Source organism: Cupressus sempervirens, chromosome 9, assembly GCF_028749045.1.
Source record: "Cupressus sempervirens isolate cs-2001-9-10 chromosome 9, ASM2874904v1, whole genome shotgun sequence".
NCBI lineage: Eukaryota > Viridiplantae > Streptophyta > Pinopsida > Cupressales > Cupressaceae > Cupressus > Cupressus sempervirens.
In genome coordinates, this window is record NC_143126.1 from 331,883,197 (window position 1) to 331,899,044 (window position 15,848).

Below are 15,848 nucleotides of genomic sequence, written 5' to 3' on the forward strand. Positions count from 1 at the left end.
TTTCACATTTTTGTTACTAATATTACTAGGATATTATTTCCTACGTTATATTGAATAAAAGATAACCATTATGGAAGTGCAACCAATCAACAAATAACTACAAATAGTAAAATCCTATGGAAACTATTAGAAAGAGAGAATTCCCCCTCTAAATCGAATAATTCATATGGAGCAGTTAATAAACAAATTTTATAACTGCCTTAACAATGTCAAAAGGTTTGGTTGGTCAATTATTTCCCAGCGACATGTCTAAAGTATTTGTGGATTATAGGTGGATGCAAGGATTTGATGTAATTCCATAACAGATATTAAAAAAAACACAAACAGATTCAAGATCAAATTAAGACCTTATGATTTCACCGTACCATATTTAAACTTCCCAACAAATCTTCATATGATGATGATTTTACCTTTTGATTCACATATGGATCACTACTAGGACTCCTCTATTTGAAGGACAAGACTTAACTTCCCGGTAAATCTTCAAATGATGATGGTTTTACCTTTTGATTGACATATATGAATCAATATGACTAGTCTTTTTCACAAGTCACGGTTGTAGGCACATTCTGGTAATGTGATTCAATCTGTCATAAACAGAAATAATTTTCTTTACAAGACAAATGTAGAAAATAGATTTCAGGTTCCATGCATCTTTACATACATCATATTTCATATTTTTCACTTAGGACTCGAGTCTTCATAATATCATGATTGAATTTTAGAACTTGCCACAGCCAGTCCAAAAAGCTGGCTTGAAGAAATAAAATATACTCAACGAACAGCTGGAAAACTGTTCCTTTGATTGTAACACCAGTCAAGAATCAAGCTAGTAATCTGTATGCTAATGTTGAAAAATGTGGAGATCAAATTATTACCTTAATTTCTCCATAAAAAAACTGTCACTGGTATCCATATATATTTTACACCAAAGTCAGCCACAATTTTACAGCTGCAATGAGATGAAAAGAATCAAATAGCACTATTCTGAAGGATTCTGCTGAACTAATACTCGCACAGAGCTTTCGACGATAATGAGCCAAGGAGTTGATTGCATTTCTTTTACTGGTCCAAGCATTGCTCAGATTAAAATTACATACAAAGAACAATAATCCATTAACTAGGCTCAGTTCCTTGACTTGCTCCTGATGAACTCTTCAATTTTATTCTTCAGCTCTGTGTTAGGAATCAGCATCTCAGGAGTGAGAAGGGATCGATTGAATGGATCAGTCTGAACATGTATAACCAGTGTTATATGATATTAGTGTACAGAATATAACAACTATCATGTGGATTGAAAAACAATTACTATCGTGACAAAAAAAATTTAAAAAATTAAAAGACTAAAAGATCAGATAGGATTTCCGCACAGCATCACTCAATAGATGTCTTTGTATTGTCGGACGGTCCACAGTTGTTTTTGATGAAGGCAAGATTACAGGATCCCTCATCAAAGTGAACTGCCACACAGATGACCATTTTACAGGAAGTGTCAAGCATAGTTTAATAACCATGCAACTGATCTCTCCTGGAACTAACAGATTCTACAGTATGAGTAGAAAAATAACAAAAATTCTGACCTGAATTGGATCAAGGAAATCATCCGGTATGTCTCCAAGCATAGATTCAGTGTCCATTGCTTCACTAGCAGCAGCTCGCGCCTTTGCGCCAAGGTCAACAAACTCTTGAATTATCCGCCCATCTTCACCTATCCTTCGTAGAAGTTCAGTTGCTTCTGAAAATAACTGGAAGCATACATTTTTATAAAACATTCTTTAGTCAACTTTGTCCTAAGGAATCATCTTTTTTACTTCAATAAAAATCTGGTATCGGCACAGCATGCATTTCATTATGCACATATCAGGTGATTTTCATACTCATAATTCCATTAATCTAAACATAACAGTACAATAGCAACATGTCACTCAATTGAAAAGTTAGATCCAGTTGGTAGATTGGCATAAAGAGGCTGAGTCGTCCTGAAATATATACTCATTTACATAAGCATCACATATTTTGTTAAAAATGGTAATCCTAGACCCTAATGAGTTTTTTTCATTGTTAATATTAATTTGCCCTTTCAGAAAACTTGTAACACAATCATGGATGTCTGTTAATATTATTATTCAAAACATTACCAACTTTCAACCAATGCAACATCAAAGAACCTTTGCACTTTATTAGAATCTTCAGACTCAAACTAGTCCCTTGGAATAATTAATTGATTTGGTTGACCAAAAAGGCTCAAATATACTTTCTTCAACAAAAACATTATTTAGAACCCAATTTTTAAGTTGGCAATAATCATATAGCTAAGGAAAGCAATTAATTATAAAACTGTAAAAATGTATAGCAACAACATTATGATGATCTCTTGCCATAACTATTCACTCTCCAGCTTTCCCTTTGGGGCTCCATCAAAGTTGCATTTCCAAAAACATAAATCTGTTTTCAGACCTATTTGAACTAAAGACCTATTGTTCTTATTACATGCATCACTAGCAAGGGCCTGATCACATTATTTTTTGAGTGCGCATATTTATTTCCTTCACAAAATTGTTCTCTTGTTTACCTTTCTGAATATTTTCAATTAAACATATCGTATAATTCTCTGAATATCTGTTTTTCCAGTGTAGATTAGCATGGATATAGTGGTATAAAATATTTACCTTCAACCACCAAATATAAATGTCCGCTAAATCAAAAATTTCAACAGTTGAAACATCAAGAATCTAAAATTACTTTCGAACAGAAAAATTCAAAAATGTTATGAACAGAGTATAAACCTGCCTTCAAAGCTTCTTGAAATTATGAAAAACTAGCATTAATGTTGATGAAATAGACGAGACACCTTTGTGTTTGTCAATGATCAATTCAAAAGCATAGTTAGATAAATCAAGAGAGAGAAATCAATCAATCAAGCTATTTTTCATTTCAAATATGTACCTCATCTTTATATGATCGACCATCACTTGATAGAGCTGATGGAAATACATTATCCTTGTCCCCTCTGGAAAGATGAACGTATATTTCGACAATCTTCACAAAAATATTTTATATTAACTTAATAGTGTCTTCAAAATTGACTAAATATGTAGAATTTGAAAATCCATGTCAATAAAAGAACAAACAGGTTGGTCATAAAAATGTTGAAAAAGGGTTAGAGAAAACAACTCAACTTGTTTTAACAGTTTCTTTGGTCTGAATTCATATTTCTCTGGATCCCTTAGGGTAAGAGTTTTTCGTTGAGGCCCAACCAGTTGCGACAAGAAATAGTTGAGCATATTAGCTACCCTTTCAACCTGGAAAATAATAAAAGCAGAAAGTTATATAATAAAGTGGTATGTGTTAAAGAGTCCATGGGGATTAGATTATTCATACAATATCATGGTTGCCACTTGCCACTAATCATCTAAGACCAATACAATACTTCATGAAAAACAAAATAAATGCAATTACACATAAGCATAACTCCTCAAAACTGACCAAGAAAAGCCAAAACAATTCAAACTTGAAAATTCCAAAGCATTTTATGTAGCAATTGAAAAGTGAACCCACCATTTCTGGAAGCAAAAAAGGTGATGTAATTTCATCAGACGTGTACGCTAACATCCCCACATCCTCATTCGCCAAGGTCATGTCCCACCGAACATACTAATAACATCACAAATATCAACATTTGTCATCAGATAGTTTAAGATGTTAACAAAAATTGTTTCCAAATGTATGCATACTGCAAATTAATTGCTCAGCAAAGAGAAAAATGTTTGAACATGCCAATCCAGAAAAGACTAAGAATTTCAAATCTTATACAGACTTGCTCTTGTTGATGAAAATGACGTGTTCTTTCCTGTCTCTCTTGCTGTGGTCGCTGCTCCCATTCTACAGAATTATTCATTTCTGCTTCCATCTTTTTAAGTTCTGAGATCATATTGAAACTCTCGTCAAGAAGAAAGATACTATCATTGATGAGAAAATTCAAGAAGTTCAAATACACTCCTTTTTCCTGCGACCGTGCAATCTGCACACAAACATTATGACAAGGTCCAATCTAACATTAGATTTGACATCTCTTCCTATACATGAGCATTAGTCAACAATTAAATAGATAGGAATGCTGATCAAGGAACATTCACAAAACAAGAGAAACTAAAGATTAAGCAAAGCCAAAAGAGTCGGATGGCAACAGTTACCCCTTTCCATGCATTGCGATGACTTGGCACCTGCCACAAGTATTCCAGAAGTTCTGCAATATGATGCCGTATATTGAACTTATCATAGAACTGTAGAACAATGCAATTCCAATTAATCAAAGACTCATAAGTATCACTTACAATAGAAACTGTGATACTAAAAAAGGAGCTACAAACTTCATATTTTCTTTTTTGTTTTACAAATACATTAATGTCAACCCAATCTTCTCAAAATCCATCAGCATTAATGGAGGCCAGAAAACCAATTATTTCCCGTGCTTCAGAAAAACAAATTACGGCAAGAATATAAATACAAAAAATACTATCTTTCCATTGGGAGAAATAGCTATCGTCTAGCAAGTAAATTTCCTTTCTTTTGGAAACTTGATAATCGGTCTAAGAAGAATTAATAAAATTAAAATTGTCAGAATTGACAACTCCTGAGAACCTGCAGCAAATGCCTATGATACCACATGATCTAAATAAACACACCAACTATATTTCCAGGAAATAACTACAGGAGTTTCCATCACTATGAAATTACTTGGTTTAACACTCACAGGACTACAACCCTGCAGGACCTAATTTCAACTCATGATAAATTCCTCCTTTTTGTCTCCCTGTTCAGCCCTGTGTAGACTAAAATTTGTACAGTTTTGATTGCATGATTTTGATTTCTGCCACATCAGAATGCAGAAAACCTAAGTTGCCGAATCAGGTGCAGATGTGGATGCGGGTGCTTTGCACAAATTTTCTTTGGGGTGCAAGTAATATACCAAGTTAAATTGTTTGATAATATGACACTTCGCCATTGATCAACATATCTGATAAATATGAAATAAGCCATATCATATATATCTATGTTCGCGATTCCAATGCAAATCAGAAAATCATCACAATTACAAAATCAAAATTCAGTTCATGATTCAATGTCAAAAAAGCCAAACTGGACACCAAATGAGAAGGGCACCTAGTGCAAACAAAATAAGACGAAAAAAGAATGAATGGCCTCTTTTAGGGCCATTTTAGGGTTTAGGACCAAAAACATGATAAAAATGATATAAAGCACATGTTATAAAGTGCTTTTAAGTAGCTGTTTTTTCAAAATAACATCAAAATTGAGGTCTGGAAGTGTGGATGCTCACGGAGACTCCCTGATGCCCTGTGGATGCTTACAGGAAGCCGATCCAAGGCACCCAGATGCTCTCTGGATGCCATCCGGATGCCCTGGATGCGCTTCCTGCAAGTATCCACAGGCCATCCAGATCCAAATCAGCTTCCAGATGAATCCACTTCCACCTCCAGGCTTAGGAGCTGTGAATTGATAACCTAGCAAAAAACTATATTGATAGTAGAAAATGGACAAAGTATAAGTGAGACTCAAAATTGACATCTGGAAGTAAAGATGCTCCTCACGGAGGCTCCCTGATGCCCTGTGGATGCTTACAGTAAGCGCATCCAACGCACCTGGATGCTTCCTCGATGCCATCCGGAGCCCTGGATGCACTTCCTGCGAGCATCCACAGGCCATCCAAATCCAAATCAGCTTGCAGAAGAATCCACTTTCACCTCCAGGCCTGGGAGCTGTGAATTGATAACCTAGCAAAAAACTATATTGATAGCAAAAAATGGACAATGTAGATAAGTGAGACTCAAAATTATAACAAGCAAATTATAAGTAGGGAGTATATACATGCCACCATGTCGATTAGAATTGAATCATGATACTCAAAGAACTGCTTGTTCAGTGAGAATCCATTGTTTGAATCTCTGCCCAAAAACATCTGGGTTTCATAGGTCATTAAAGTGCATTTTGACAAGATAAAAGAAACCCTAGAGGCGCTTCCACAGACACAGGAAGGTCATTGGTGATAGAAGGGTAAACAGGAATCAGTAGCATGATAATAGGAAAAGAGAGAATTATGAAAAAGTCCGCACAAGCATCAGAAATGGTCCTGCAATAAAGTCCTAATGTACATAGGGGATCCTATGCTGAAGGTGCACAAATTGACTGCTCTGTTTCTAGCCCTACGCTTTAGATGTTCAATACTGTTAAACTGGCACTCAACATGACAACAAGTGACTCAAATTAGTCCACCTTCCATTCCCCAAAAAACATGGGTTCCATTGGTTATTAACTAGTGTGGGCAGAGCCAACAGCCGTTCTGGGCCTGCCTCACCAGATAGTTTTGTAGTTGTGTCATACATTTCATAATACATTTGATCATCCTGACAGGCCAGACAATTTCCGTCTAAATGATGAGGTCCTAAAAGTTCTGAGCATTATTGTCCATGTAATTTCATTAATTGAATATTATTAAAAATAGTGCTTAACATAGGATTCGTTGTTTATTAGTTGTTAGTTGTTAGTTGTTAGCTGGTTATGGGTAGTTAGATGATTGAAAGGCTTTATAAGCCATTGTAATCTAATACTTTTATTGAATTTGAATCTTGATGAATAAATATTTGTTTGTAGATTTGAAATTTTTCCAATTTTCCAATATTTGGTATCAGCGCTTGTTTCAAAAGGCATCTCTAGTTCTCACTCCACTCATGCCTTTTGTCTACTTGATTAAGCCAATGGATTGCAGATCCCGCGCTCCTCCACAACACCATTAACTTCTGTGCCCATCCACTTGTTGTAAAGAAAGGACTAGCAGGATCTCGTGCAAAATCTGGAGTTTATGGAACCCTTCTTGCATGTCAGTGATTCTTGTTGGGTTCCTGCAGTCCTTGCAGCAGGCTCCTAGGCATCCAATGTCCATCATTCATTTGCAGTCTCTCTTGCATTCATGTGCATCATCTTTCTCTTCCATTCTGTATATTCTTTATGCAGTTCTTCTCCATTACATTCATTGTCTTCATGCTTAGATTTATTTATTTTGGTTACTGTCCATTAAAATCCCCTAGGATTTATATTTAATATGACGGTTGGAGAAGATAGAAAGATGAAGGAATTTGGAGTGGCAGAAACAAATATCTACCAGAAAAAATGAAGTCTCTTGGTTATTTCAAATTCGAACAATCTGTTTGTAACTTTTTATAACAATGAACATGGTTGTCAGATGATAATACAATCAGGAATCGCAGGTGTTAATATAAGTAATACCCAAAGAAGTCAGGGTGTATCAAAATCTCTGTGAAATTTGTTTGAGAAAATGCTTGAGCAAGATATTTCTTGGAATGCAGTGATTGGCTGATGTGTGTGAAATGGGAGGGGAGAGGAAGCGGAAAAGTTTGTTTTAAATTTTTTATAAAATACCAAATTGAGATGTGATTTCATGGAACTCCACAATATTTAAGTTACATGTTTGGAAAAAGCAGTGAATGTTCATCCATTGTTTTTTATATTGCTAGAAAATTTTCTCGTTAGCCTTAGGGGTGAAGTGAAGATTGCATAATTTGGATGGTCTGTTCGCACTTTTGAAGTTTCATAAGAGAAAAACCATTCGTGGAGCGATGCATTATTTACCTGCTGAAATAGATGAAAACAAGGAACATAATACTGTGGTTACTTCACAAATAACTAAAGGATACAGGACTATAATGAGACTTTGTTATGCATTTCTTTCCACTTGGTCAACTGAAGAAGAGAACCGAAGACTCATGGCAGGCAGCGCATAAAATAGGAGTTTGTAGTCTAAATTTGGAAACAAGACTTTTATCATGGGTTGAGATTGCAATGACTATTATCTCCAGTATTCTCATGCCAAAGACAGCTTAAAATAGGATTTCATTGTCTGAAATTGGAAACATGAGTTTTATCATGGTTAAGGTTGCAATGAATATTATCTCCACTATTGATATCTTCAAATTATATTTGGTGTAAAAGATTTGCAATAAGCAAAGGATATCTTCCTCAAAGTTGTACAACTACTATAGAGCAAAACACAAAAACCAGGTCCAAGCAAAGCCACCTCCAGAATGAATGGGAAATGAGTTAATTTAGTTATGTAAATGATTATGTCCTCATTTGAGTGGAGGATTCAAACATGGGTTTATACTTTAAACGAGGTTTTATATATGAAGAGGCTTTGATCAAGCCTACATTTACCCATTATGTGAGCATTTGTTAAGCCTCCCAAGCATATGAATATGACAAGGGTGTGGCATCTGTGTTTGAGGATATCAAAAGAATGCCCAAAGATTACATTTTTAATGCCTTTGGATATCAAACTAAGTTCACATTTAGTTGAGAGATAATATATCTTTGAAGTGAAAAAGATTTGGAGGATTTATTGTAAGCATATATATCAATGAAACCGACATCCAATAAGAGTTTTCCAACTGAAGTGGGGCAGCCAGAAAATTTCTATGTTAGCAATTAGGAGTTAGAAATAGTGCTTAACATAGGATTAGTTGTTAGTCATTAGGTGGTGATGGGTGGTTAGATGGGTGGTTAGATGGGTGAAAGGATTTATAAACCATTGCAATGTAATAGTTTTATTGATTTCAATGAATATATATTTGTTTATAGATTTTGAGATTTTCTCGATTCTCCATCAAAAATGATACTAGTGATGAAACACCCAAAGGAACCATGGCAACCCGTAGGAGCAGAATACATACTGAAGCGTAAAGAAACACTAATATTGTTTTATTTGAGTTTTACTGGGCAGGCCTATAATAGTGAACAATAATTGGCAAAAAATCAAGTTGGTTATAGCGTTCATAATTTCCTAGGGAGCATTTTAAAATGACAATAATTTTGAGCTTTTGGAGGTGAAAACATAAATTTTGTCACCAGATTTATGGTGGCCATAGAAACAGTTCAATTCTGCCTTGTTGTCAAGCTGCATAAGGATGCTATTTAAATGAGGCAATAGACAATTTCCCTATTAGTCATACTCGAACAAAGTAGATCAGTTTTGTTTGGTAATTGTCCTCTATTTCTTGGGAGAAAATCCATTCAAACATTAACATAAAACTAATGAAGAATTTTAATACATTTACATGTGCTTGAATCAAGATAAATTTTAAAGCAGAAAGTTTTAAGGAGACATCCGCTCATCATGTGAAGCTACATGCCCTTGTTTCCACCTTACATTTATAGTTCATACAAATTACAGTACACTAAATTAAACGTGTTAGCAAGGAAAACTCGTTAAGTTTGATGAAACTTGATCACAATCTGCATGAATAATCACGGGGCAACAACAAACAGGGATTTTTATGTCATGTCCCCTCTCTAGTCTAACTATTAGAGTCATGAGATTTGGCCTATTATTGGAGTCTCATAGGCTAGCAATGGTGGATAGAGACTAATATTGGATACTTAGTGACCAGAATTGGTTCCATAGTCAGTTTGAAGGCCAATCGATGCAGTTCCTTAATTTTGGGGATTTTCCTAAAATTTAGGAGGTTGTGGCAATGATCAAATTTGAAGCTCGTCAGTGTCATGTCCCCTTTTTCTAGGGCATTATAATTTTGTGTGGCCAGCTCACTTTGCCTAGGTTTCGGGGGTGAAAAGGTTGTTTACAGGGTTCAGTTCGAGATTTGAGCTAGACATTTCCAGTTCCAGACCCATCGGAGTAGTTTTGGCAGGTTGTCCAGATGCTTACTATTTTTAGTAAGTAATCAGAGCTCAGTATTTTCAGTACCTCAGTGTTGGGTTGGAAGCGTCTCGCTGAGAGCTTTCCAACGAGCTATTGCACATGCTCATCAGAGTTCATTTGGTCAGTTATTTTAATGCCTAATGACTATATGGTTTACTGACTAAGTGACTATTAAAGTTCATTTAACTTGTCACTTTGTTTTAAAAAGGTACTATGTTCACTTAGGTGACTAAAGGACAAAAAAGTTGCTTCATCCCACATTGCTTGAATGAGCTTGTGTCCCATTGGGAAAAGTAATAAAGGTACAACAAGCTCCACATGAGAGGATATATATATGAAGATTATAATATTCAAACAAATATTAATCTGGGAGCTGAAAACAGTTGCTGGTTATTTCTTTGAGGACGCAAACCCTTGAAAAAACTTTGGAGGTTGGACGCAAATCTAGCCTTCTTTCAGTTTTTATCTATATTGCCAATCTGACTGTTATTTCTGTTTGTAAGATTGGATATTTTGAATTGTTGCATGTTATTGTATTGCTTATGTATAATACAGTAACGTTACTAGGCAATCACTGGTGATTAATTATTAGTTTATATTGTACTTCTGAATATTGGAGGAATAAACAATCTTTTTTGAATTCTCTCGTATACAAATTTGTTGGTTACCAATCGATTGAAGTTCTGAAAATTGTATCAAACACTGATTTACTGTTCGGATTTAAAATTTGTAAGTTTTTATCGAGGGTTTTAGTAAATATCCGGAAAGGGATATTAAAATGGTATCAGAGCCAAAGGTTTTGCCAACCTATGAGGTTCAATAATAGTCTGGATAGATTTCTGGAATATTAGAAGTACAGGACTGATCTTAAAACCTATTTGAAGAAGTTATAAACTATGAATAATGCTTTAAGTTGGAGCCGAGCTATTGATTTCAAGAACTTAGCATTGGGAAGTGTTGTAGTATAACATAGGAAATCAGGGGTCCAGGAAAGCTCTAAGCTAGACGTCAATCTAGCAACTCACATTTTTTACAGAATAGGGAAGACGTGAGATTCTGGGAAGTAGAGTGCTTGGAGGTAGATCCAAAGCAGAAGAAAATCGCTCAGTATTATATCTGAAAGTCACACATAGGAAGATGTCATTTGAAGGTTTATTTCCACAATCAGGTTGGCAGTAATGAGCAATGTGCAGGTATGGATTGAATGACCATTCTTGTTCACCAGTTTGATACATTAAAGAAGTTGAGATTGCAAGCAGATTCTATGGAAAAATCTTAGAAGGGACTGGCGTGTGAATAGTACGAGTTCATTTGTATGTATACACAGAATAACAGCAGGTCGACATTTATATCGACATTTGTTTAAATCGGCCCAAGAGCTTCTTAGCTACGAGCAAATGTTGAGCAAGGAGATTGGACAAGTTTTTTTATGGAACTTACAGGTCAAATGTCAGGTGTATGAGCAGATGTAGGCAATGTTATTCCAGTCGGACGTTTCAGCACAGGGTTTTCCATGGGTTGTTTGGTCTGAGGGTTGGCTTAACCATTCACGTGCAGTGGTAACTCGGGTGAACTACAAGCTTATTTGTCTATCCCACGTCCACATTAGAGGAGTTTTGTTGCTACCACAGTACTGTGTTCGGGTTTATGGTTGAAGCTCCATTCAAGACATTTGAAACGTGGGTTGTTTCCAGTGTATTTCAAGCACGATACAACTATGGTGCAGAATACTACAGTGGTTCACATGGCCGATACCAAGAAGTTGGACAGGATTCAAGGGGAACTCCTCATGGGTCGAGTACAGTCAACCATTCCCAGGCTCAAGTAGGAAAAAAAAAAAACATTGCCATAAATTCGTGACTTCGTCCATGTTAATAAAGGGGATTGCGAACAGTAGGGTTAAGTTGGCATGAGCCGCTTTCAGCATGCTCCGACAGTGGCAACAGTCGGGTATTATATTTTGAAGTGGTGGAAACTATCGGGTGGGTTTTTGTTTAATGTGAGCCGCCAAGGTTTGTTTCATATATGCACAGGTTCAGAATTAGAAGTTAATCGCTTCATGTGCAAGTGTTAATCATTTTTACTAGTTTTGAAATACCAACTCCTCCAGCAGTAAGGAAAATGGGTCTATTTCCATCCCATTTCACATTTCGAATTTTGTTTACATGGATGATTAAAATCAATCGAAATCTATTGTTCCCAATTTTATATGATTTGGTGTATTTTATGACCGGTAATGAGAAGACATTAAATGGTGATCAATTCGAAATCACAGAATTGTTGTGAGGTTTTCACACCATTGCCCCAAAATTTTGGGGACCCCCCTTTTTTTTTATCGCCTCGGCAAATTTTTGGATTGTCCAACAATTTTGAGAATTTTGAGCCTTGGACACTTTCAGGCCAATGGGAGAAAGGTTAGATTTATTTTCACCCAGTTTCAACTTGATTTTCCAAAGCCACCAATTCTATCCTTAGGCCGAACAAATTTCAAAGTTAATTCCAACTTGGTAAGATGATCAATTCGAAATCACAAAATTGTTCCCTTTTTTTTTATCTCCTCGGCAAATTTTTGGATTGTCCAACAATTTTGAGAATTTTGAGCCTTGGACACTTTCGGGCCAGTGGGAGAAAGGTTAAATTTATTTTCACCCAATTTCAACTTGATCTTCCAGAGCCACCAATTCTATCCTTAGGCCGAACAAATTTCAAAGTTAATTCCAACTTGGCAGGATAAAATTGTAAATTTTGCACTTAGACATTTTCTTTTGAAAATTTGGATATAATTGTATAAATTTGGATAATTTTCAAAAAATGAAATTTTTGTTAAATTTGGTGTTTTGGAAAATCTTAATTATTTTTTTTGGTGAAGAAAATTAATTTTTGTGATGGTGAAATAAAATTGCAAAATCGATTTTTGGCTCTAGAAGAAATTTTATTTTATTTTTGTCAAAAAAAATTTATTGGCATAGCAAAATCGATTTGGGTAAAAATTGCAAAAAAATGGCTTTAATAGATAAAAATTGCCTTGAAAACTTTTTGCCTTTAATGAAATTGGTAATTTAATATTGAAAAATGGCTTTTGGTTAGCCAAAATCCAATTTTAATGATGTATTAATTACTAAATCCTCATTTAATGGAAATATTTAACATCTCCAAGACACCATTCAATTTCTTTTTGTAATTTAGAACTAATTGGCAATTTTAAAAGGCAATTTTCATTTTGGCAAAATTAATATTTAGCTAAGTATTTAATTGTGGGTCATAATTTTGCATTAATTATTGTTTTTCTTTCTCCCAGGCTCCAAGTCGATCAGCTTGGGGGGAATAAGAAAGTTGGGTATAAGAGGAGGCCTCTCTCTCATTTCTTCCTCACTTCTCACTTCTCCTTCTCAAGGTGTTGGTGATTTTGCAAGAGCAGATCTGCACTCTTCTTGCTTGGCGAAATTTGTGGAAGCTGAAATTTGTGGGAGCCGAATTTTGTGGAGGGCGAAATTTGTGGGAGCCGAATTTTGTGGGGCCGAAATTTGTGGAGGGTGAAATTTGTGGGAGCCGAAATTTGTAGGAGATAAAATTTTGATTTTTGCAAGAGGCTGCAATTTTTGCCCTAGGTTGGGTAATTTTATTTGGAGGTGAATTGCATGATAAATTTCTGATTTGCAAGGGATTTGAAGTTCTTAAGGTCAAGTCCTAATTCTGAAAAGTCGCTGTAAGATTATTGGTTAAGGTGAATTTTCATCATCTAGAGTTGCAAGGGGTCCTTAAGCTGACATCCTTCTTTCGTTCTAATCTAAGGATTGCTCCTCTTGGTTCTTCTTGCCTTTTGGTCCACCACTCTACCATCCCGTAATAGGGCAAAAAGCATGGAGGATGTTAGTGCAAGTAAGAATCCCAAGCGAGCAAACACTAAGAAAGACAAGAGGATATGATGCCCAAAACGCCCTCCTCCTCGAAAATGAAAAGAATAACTGACACCAATATCGATACAGTGGACATGATACGGATGAAGGAAAGACTAAATGAAGGACAATCCCCCTTGGCAAAGAGGATATCAATGAGACAGGTTTTGGATCGAGGTTGGATGAGTTGGGAAAGGTTGCTATCAAAAAAAAAGCATTTGGGCACCTTTTCCTCTCTCAATGCTTTTATTGGATTTGAGAAAGAATATGAGAAGGATCACGAAAGGATACTACAAGCAACAAGTGGTGTGACAAAGTCAGCGGAACTCAAGGCGAAGCACACACCTTGTCCTCCTATGGAAGAAGTTAACGAAAGGCTAGCTAAGTTCATTGCCTTAGCTAAGAAGATGAAAGAAAAGGGAAGATTTATATTAGAAGATCATTTGATGTAAGCCCAAGTGGCAATTTTCCTTTCTTCTAGAATAGGACAAGTGTCTATTTCTGATTGGCCACCATTTTGGTGCCTTCTCATTGGTTGCCACTTTTTGCACTTTTTTCATTGGTCCATTGATGACGTGGCAGCTTCTCATTGGCCGATAGGGTGGCAACCCTAATTAGCGTTTTGAGGATCCAATCTGGATCGTTGATCTTGTTTTGATCTCCACCGTCTGTTGTATTTCTAGCCCTTATAAAAGGCCATTTGCTCTCATTTGTAAAGTGGTTGGAGAGATTGTTGCGAAGATAAAAACCAAAATTGCTCTCTTTTTCATTGTTGCGATTGGCATGTTGATTAAGAACATTGGGTGTTATTGCATATTTTCTACTCCCACTTACTTAGATTTCTTTTCAAGTTGTTAAAGTTGGTTGCATTTGAAGTTGTTTAAGTGAAGTTAAAGTGGATGGATAGTTGTATGGTAGCATTGGTAAATGTTTGATAGGGATCAATACTAGGCCACTAGCATCCTAGCGGCTGGTTGGGAAGCTTTGTGTGGTAAACTAGTTTATTATTCCTTCGAATCATTGCACCTGTGGAAGTGAGGCCACTGGTCAGCTCTCATTAGGTTCGATCCCCATCCATTTGCTAACCTTCCATTCATAGGAGTAGGAGTAAAATAGTAAGTTGTTGGGTAGTCGAAGCTTAGAGAAGCAAGTTAGAGGGATAAGTTAAGTATTAGAGCACATCCATTCACCTCCCATAACCATCGCTTTCCCATAAACATCATCCCTAGCAGACACATCCTTCATCACCACCACCACCAACATTATCTACCACTCGCATATTTCACAAACCCATCATCATCTCCTTCATCCCACCAAAGTCCAAGTCATCCTCGAAAGAATAATGTAAGGCCGCCTACGTGATTACCAGCAAATCACATCAATAAAACTAAGCGAGTATCCAACGGTGTAAGGAACATTGGAGCTATTGCTTATGTCTTCATAGGTAATAACTTTTCAAGAGAGGAGTTGCATGTTTGATATCCCATATTGAATATTCAAATCCTAATATGTTATGTAAGTGATACAAAACTTGCATCAACATTATCTGGCGCTAGAAGGAGGGCTAACTTAAATTCATTCTTGAGAAAATTGGAGCATTGGTGAGGCATTCACCCTCCATCGTCGTGCATCAACATTATCTGGCTCTAGAAGGAGGGCTGAATGATTTTCATTCTTGGATCAACTTGGAAATTCAGAGCATGACAAGGGATGAGCTTTCCAAGTTACATTTGAGATGAAAGATCTCTTTTAAAAGTAAAAATTCAAAAAATTCAAAAAAAATAAAAAAGAAGAAAGGTTTCTCAATGGATAGGAGAGTGGACGTTCATCCCATTTCAGCTGATTTGAACAAAAGGTTACATCCATTGAATTTGTCTCAACTTGCAGCATCAAAGAAATGTAGAATACATGGTACTACGGATCATGGGGAGATGGATTGTTTGGTGTTTCTCTTAAGAGTGGACATGGCGTTAAGAGGAAAATTTTCTTTTTCACAAATACATGAGCCTGCGGTCTTTGTCCATTTAGAGGAAGATTTTCTTGTTTTCAAAGAAGATATCATTAGGGAACCAAAGAACATATGTGGAAAACGTTATTGGTGCCTTGCACATAGTCTCATATATTTAGAGTCTACTTGCCCATCTTGCCAAGACACCATTGACTTGGTCAAGTTTCAATTGGGTTGGTATGAGGAAATATCAGTA

The 15,848-nt window shown here is 36.0% G+C and overlaps 1 protein-coding gene across 3 annotated transcripts in view; it reads right to left on the reverse strand.

Moving 5' to 3' along the window:
• Positions 1-567: 567 nt before the first annotated feature.
• The window catches only part of LOC149538698 (U-box domain-containing protein), a 207,769-nt gene continuing 192,488 nt past the window's right edge, over positions 568-15,848 (reverse strand). For all 3 annotated transcript variants that reach the window (XM_089800031.1, XM_089800032.1, XM_089800033.1), the window contains exons 10-17: positions 4,194-4,283; positions 3,818-4,021; positions 3,559-3,654; positions 3,180-3,302; positions 2,947-3,039; positions 1,581-1,745; positions 1,371-1,460; positions 568-1,231 (exon numbers count right to left, since the gene is read on the reverse strand). In XM_089800031.1, coding sequence (XP_089656157.1) covers positions 1,127-1,231; positions 1,371-1,460; positions 1,581-1,745; positions 2,947-3,039; positions 3,180-3,302; positions 3,559-3,654; positions 3,818-4,021; positions 4,194-4,283 — 966 coding nt within the window. In that variant the 3' untranslated portion in view covers positions 568-1,126. The remainder of the gene's footprint in view (positions 1,232-1,370; positions 1,461-1,580; positions 1,746-2,946; positions 3,040-3,179; positions 3,303-3,558; positions 3,655-3,817; positions 4,022-4,193; positions 4,284-15,848) is intronic.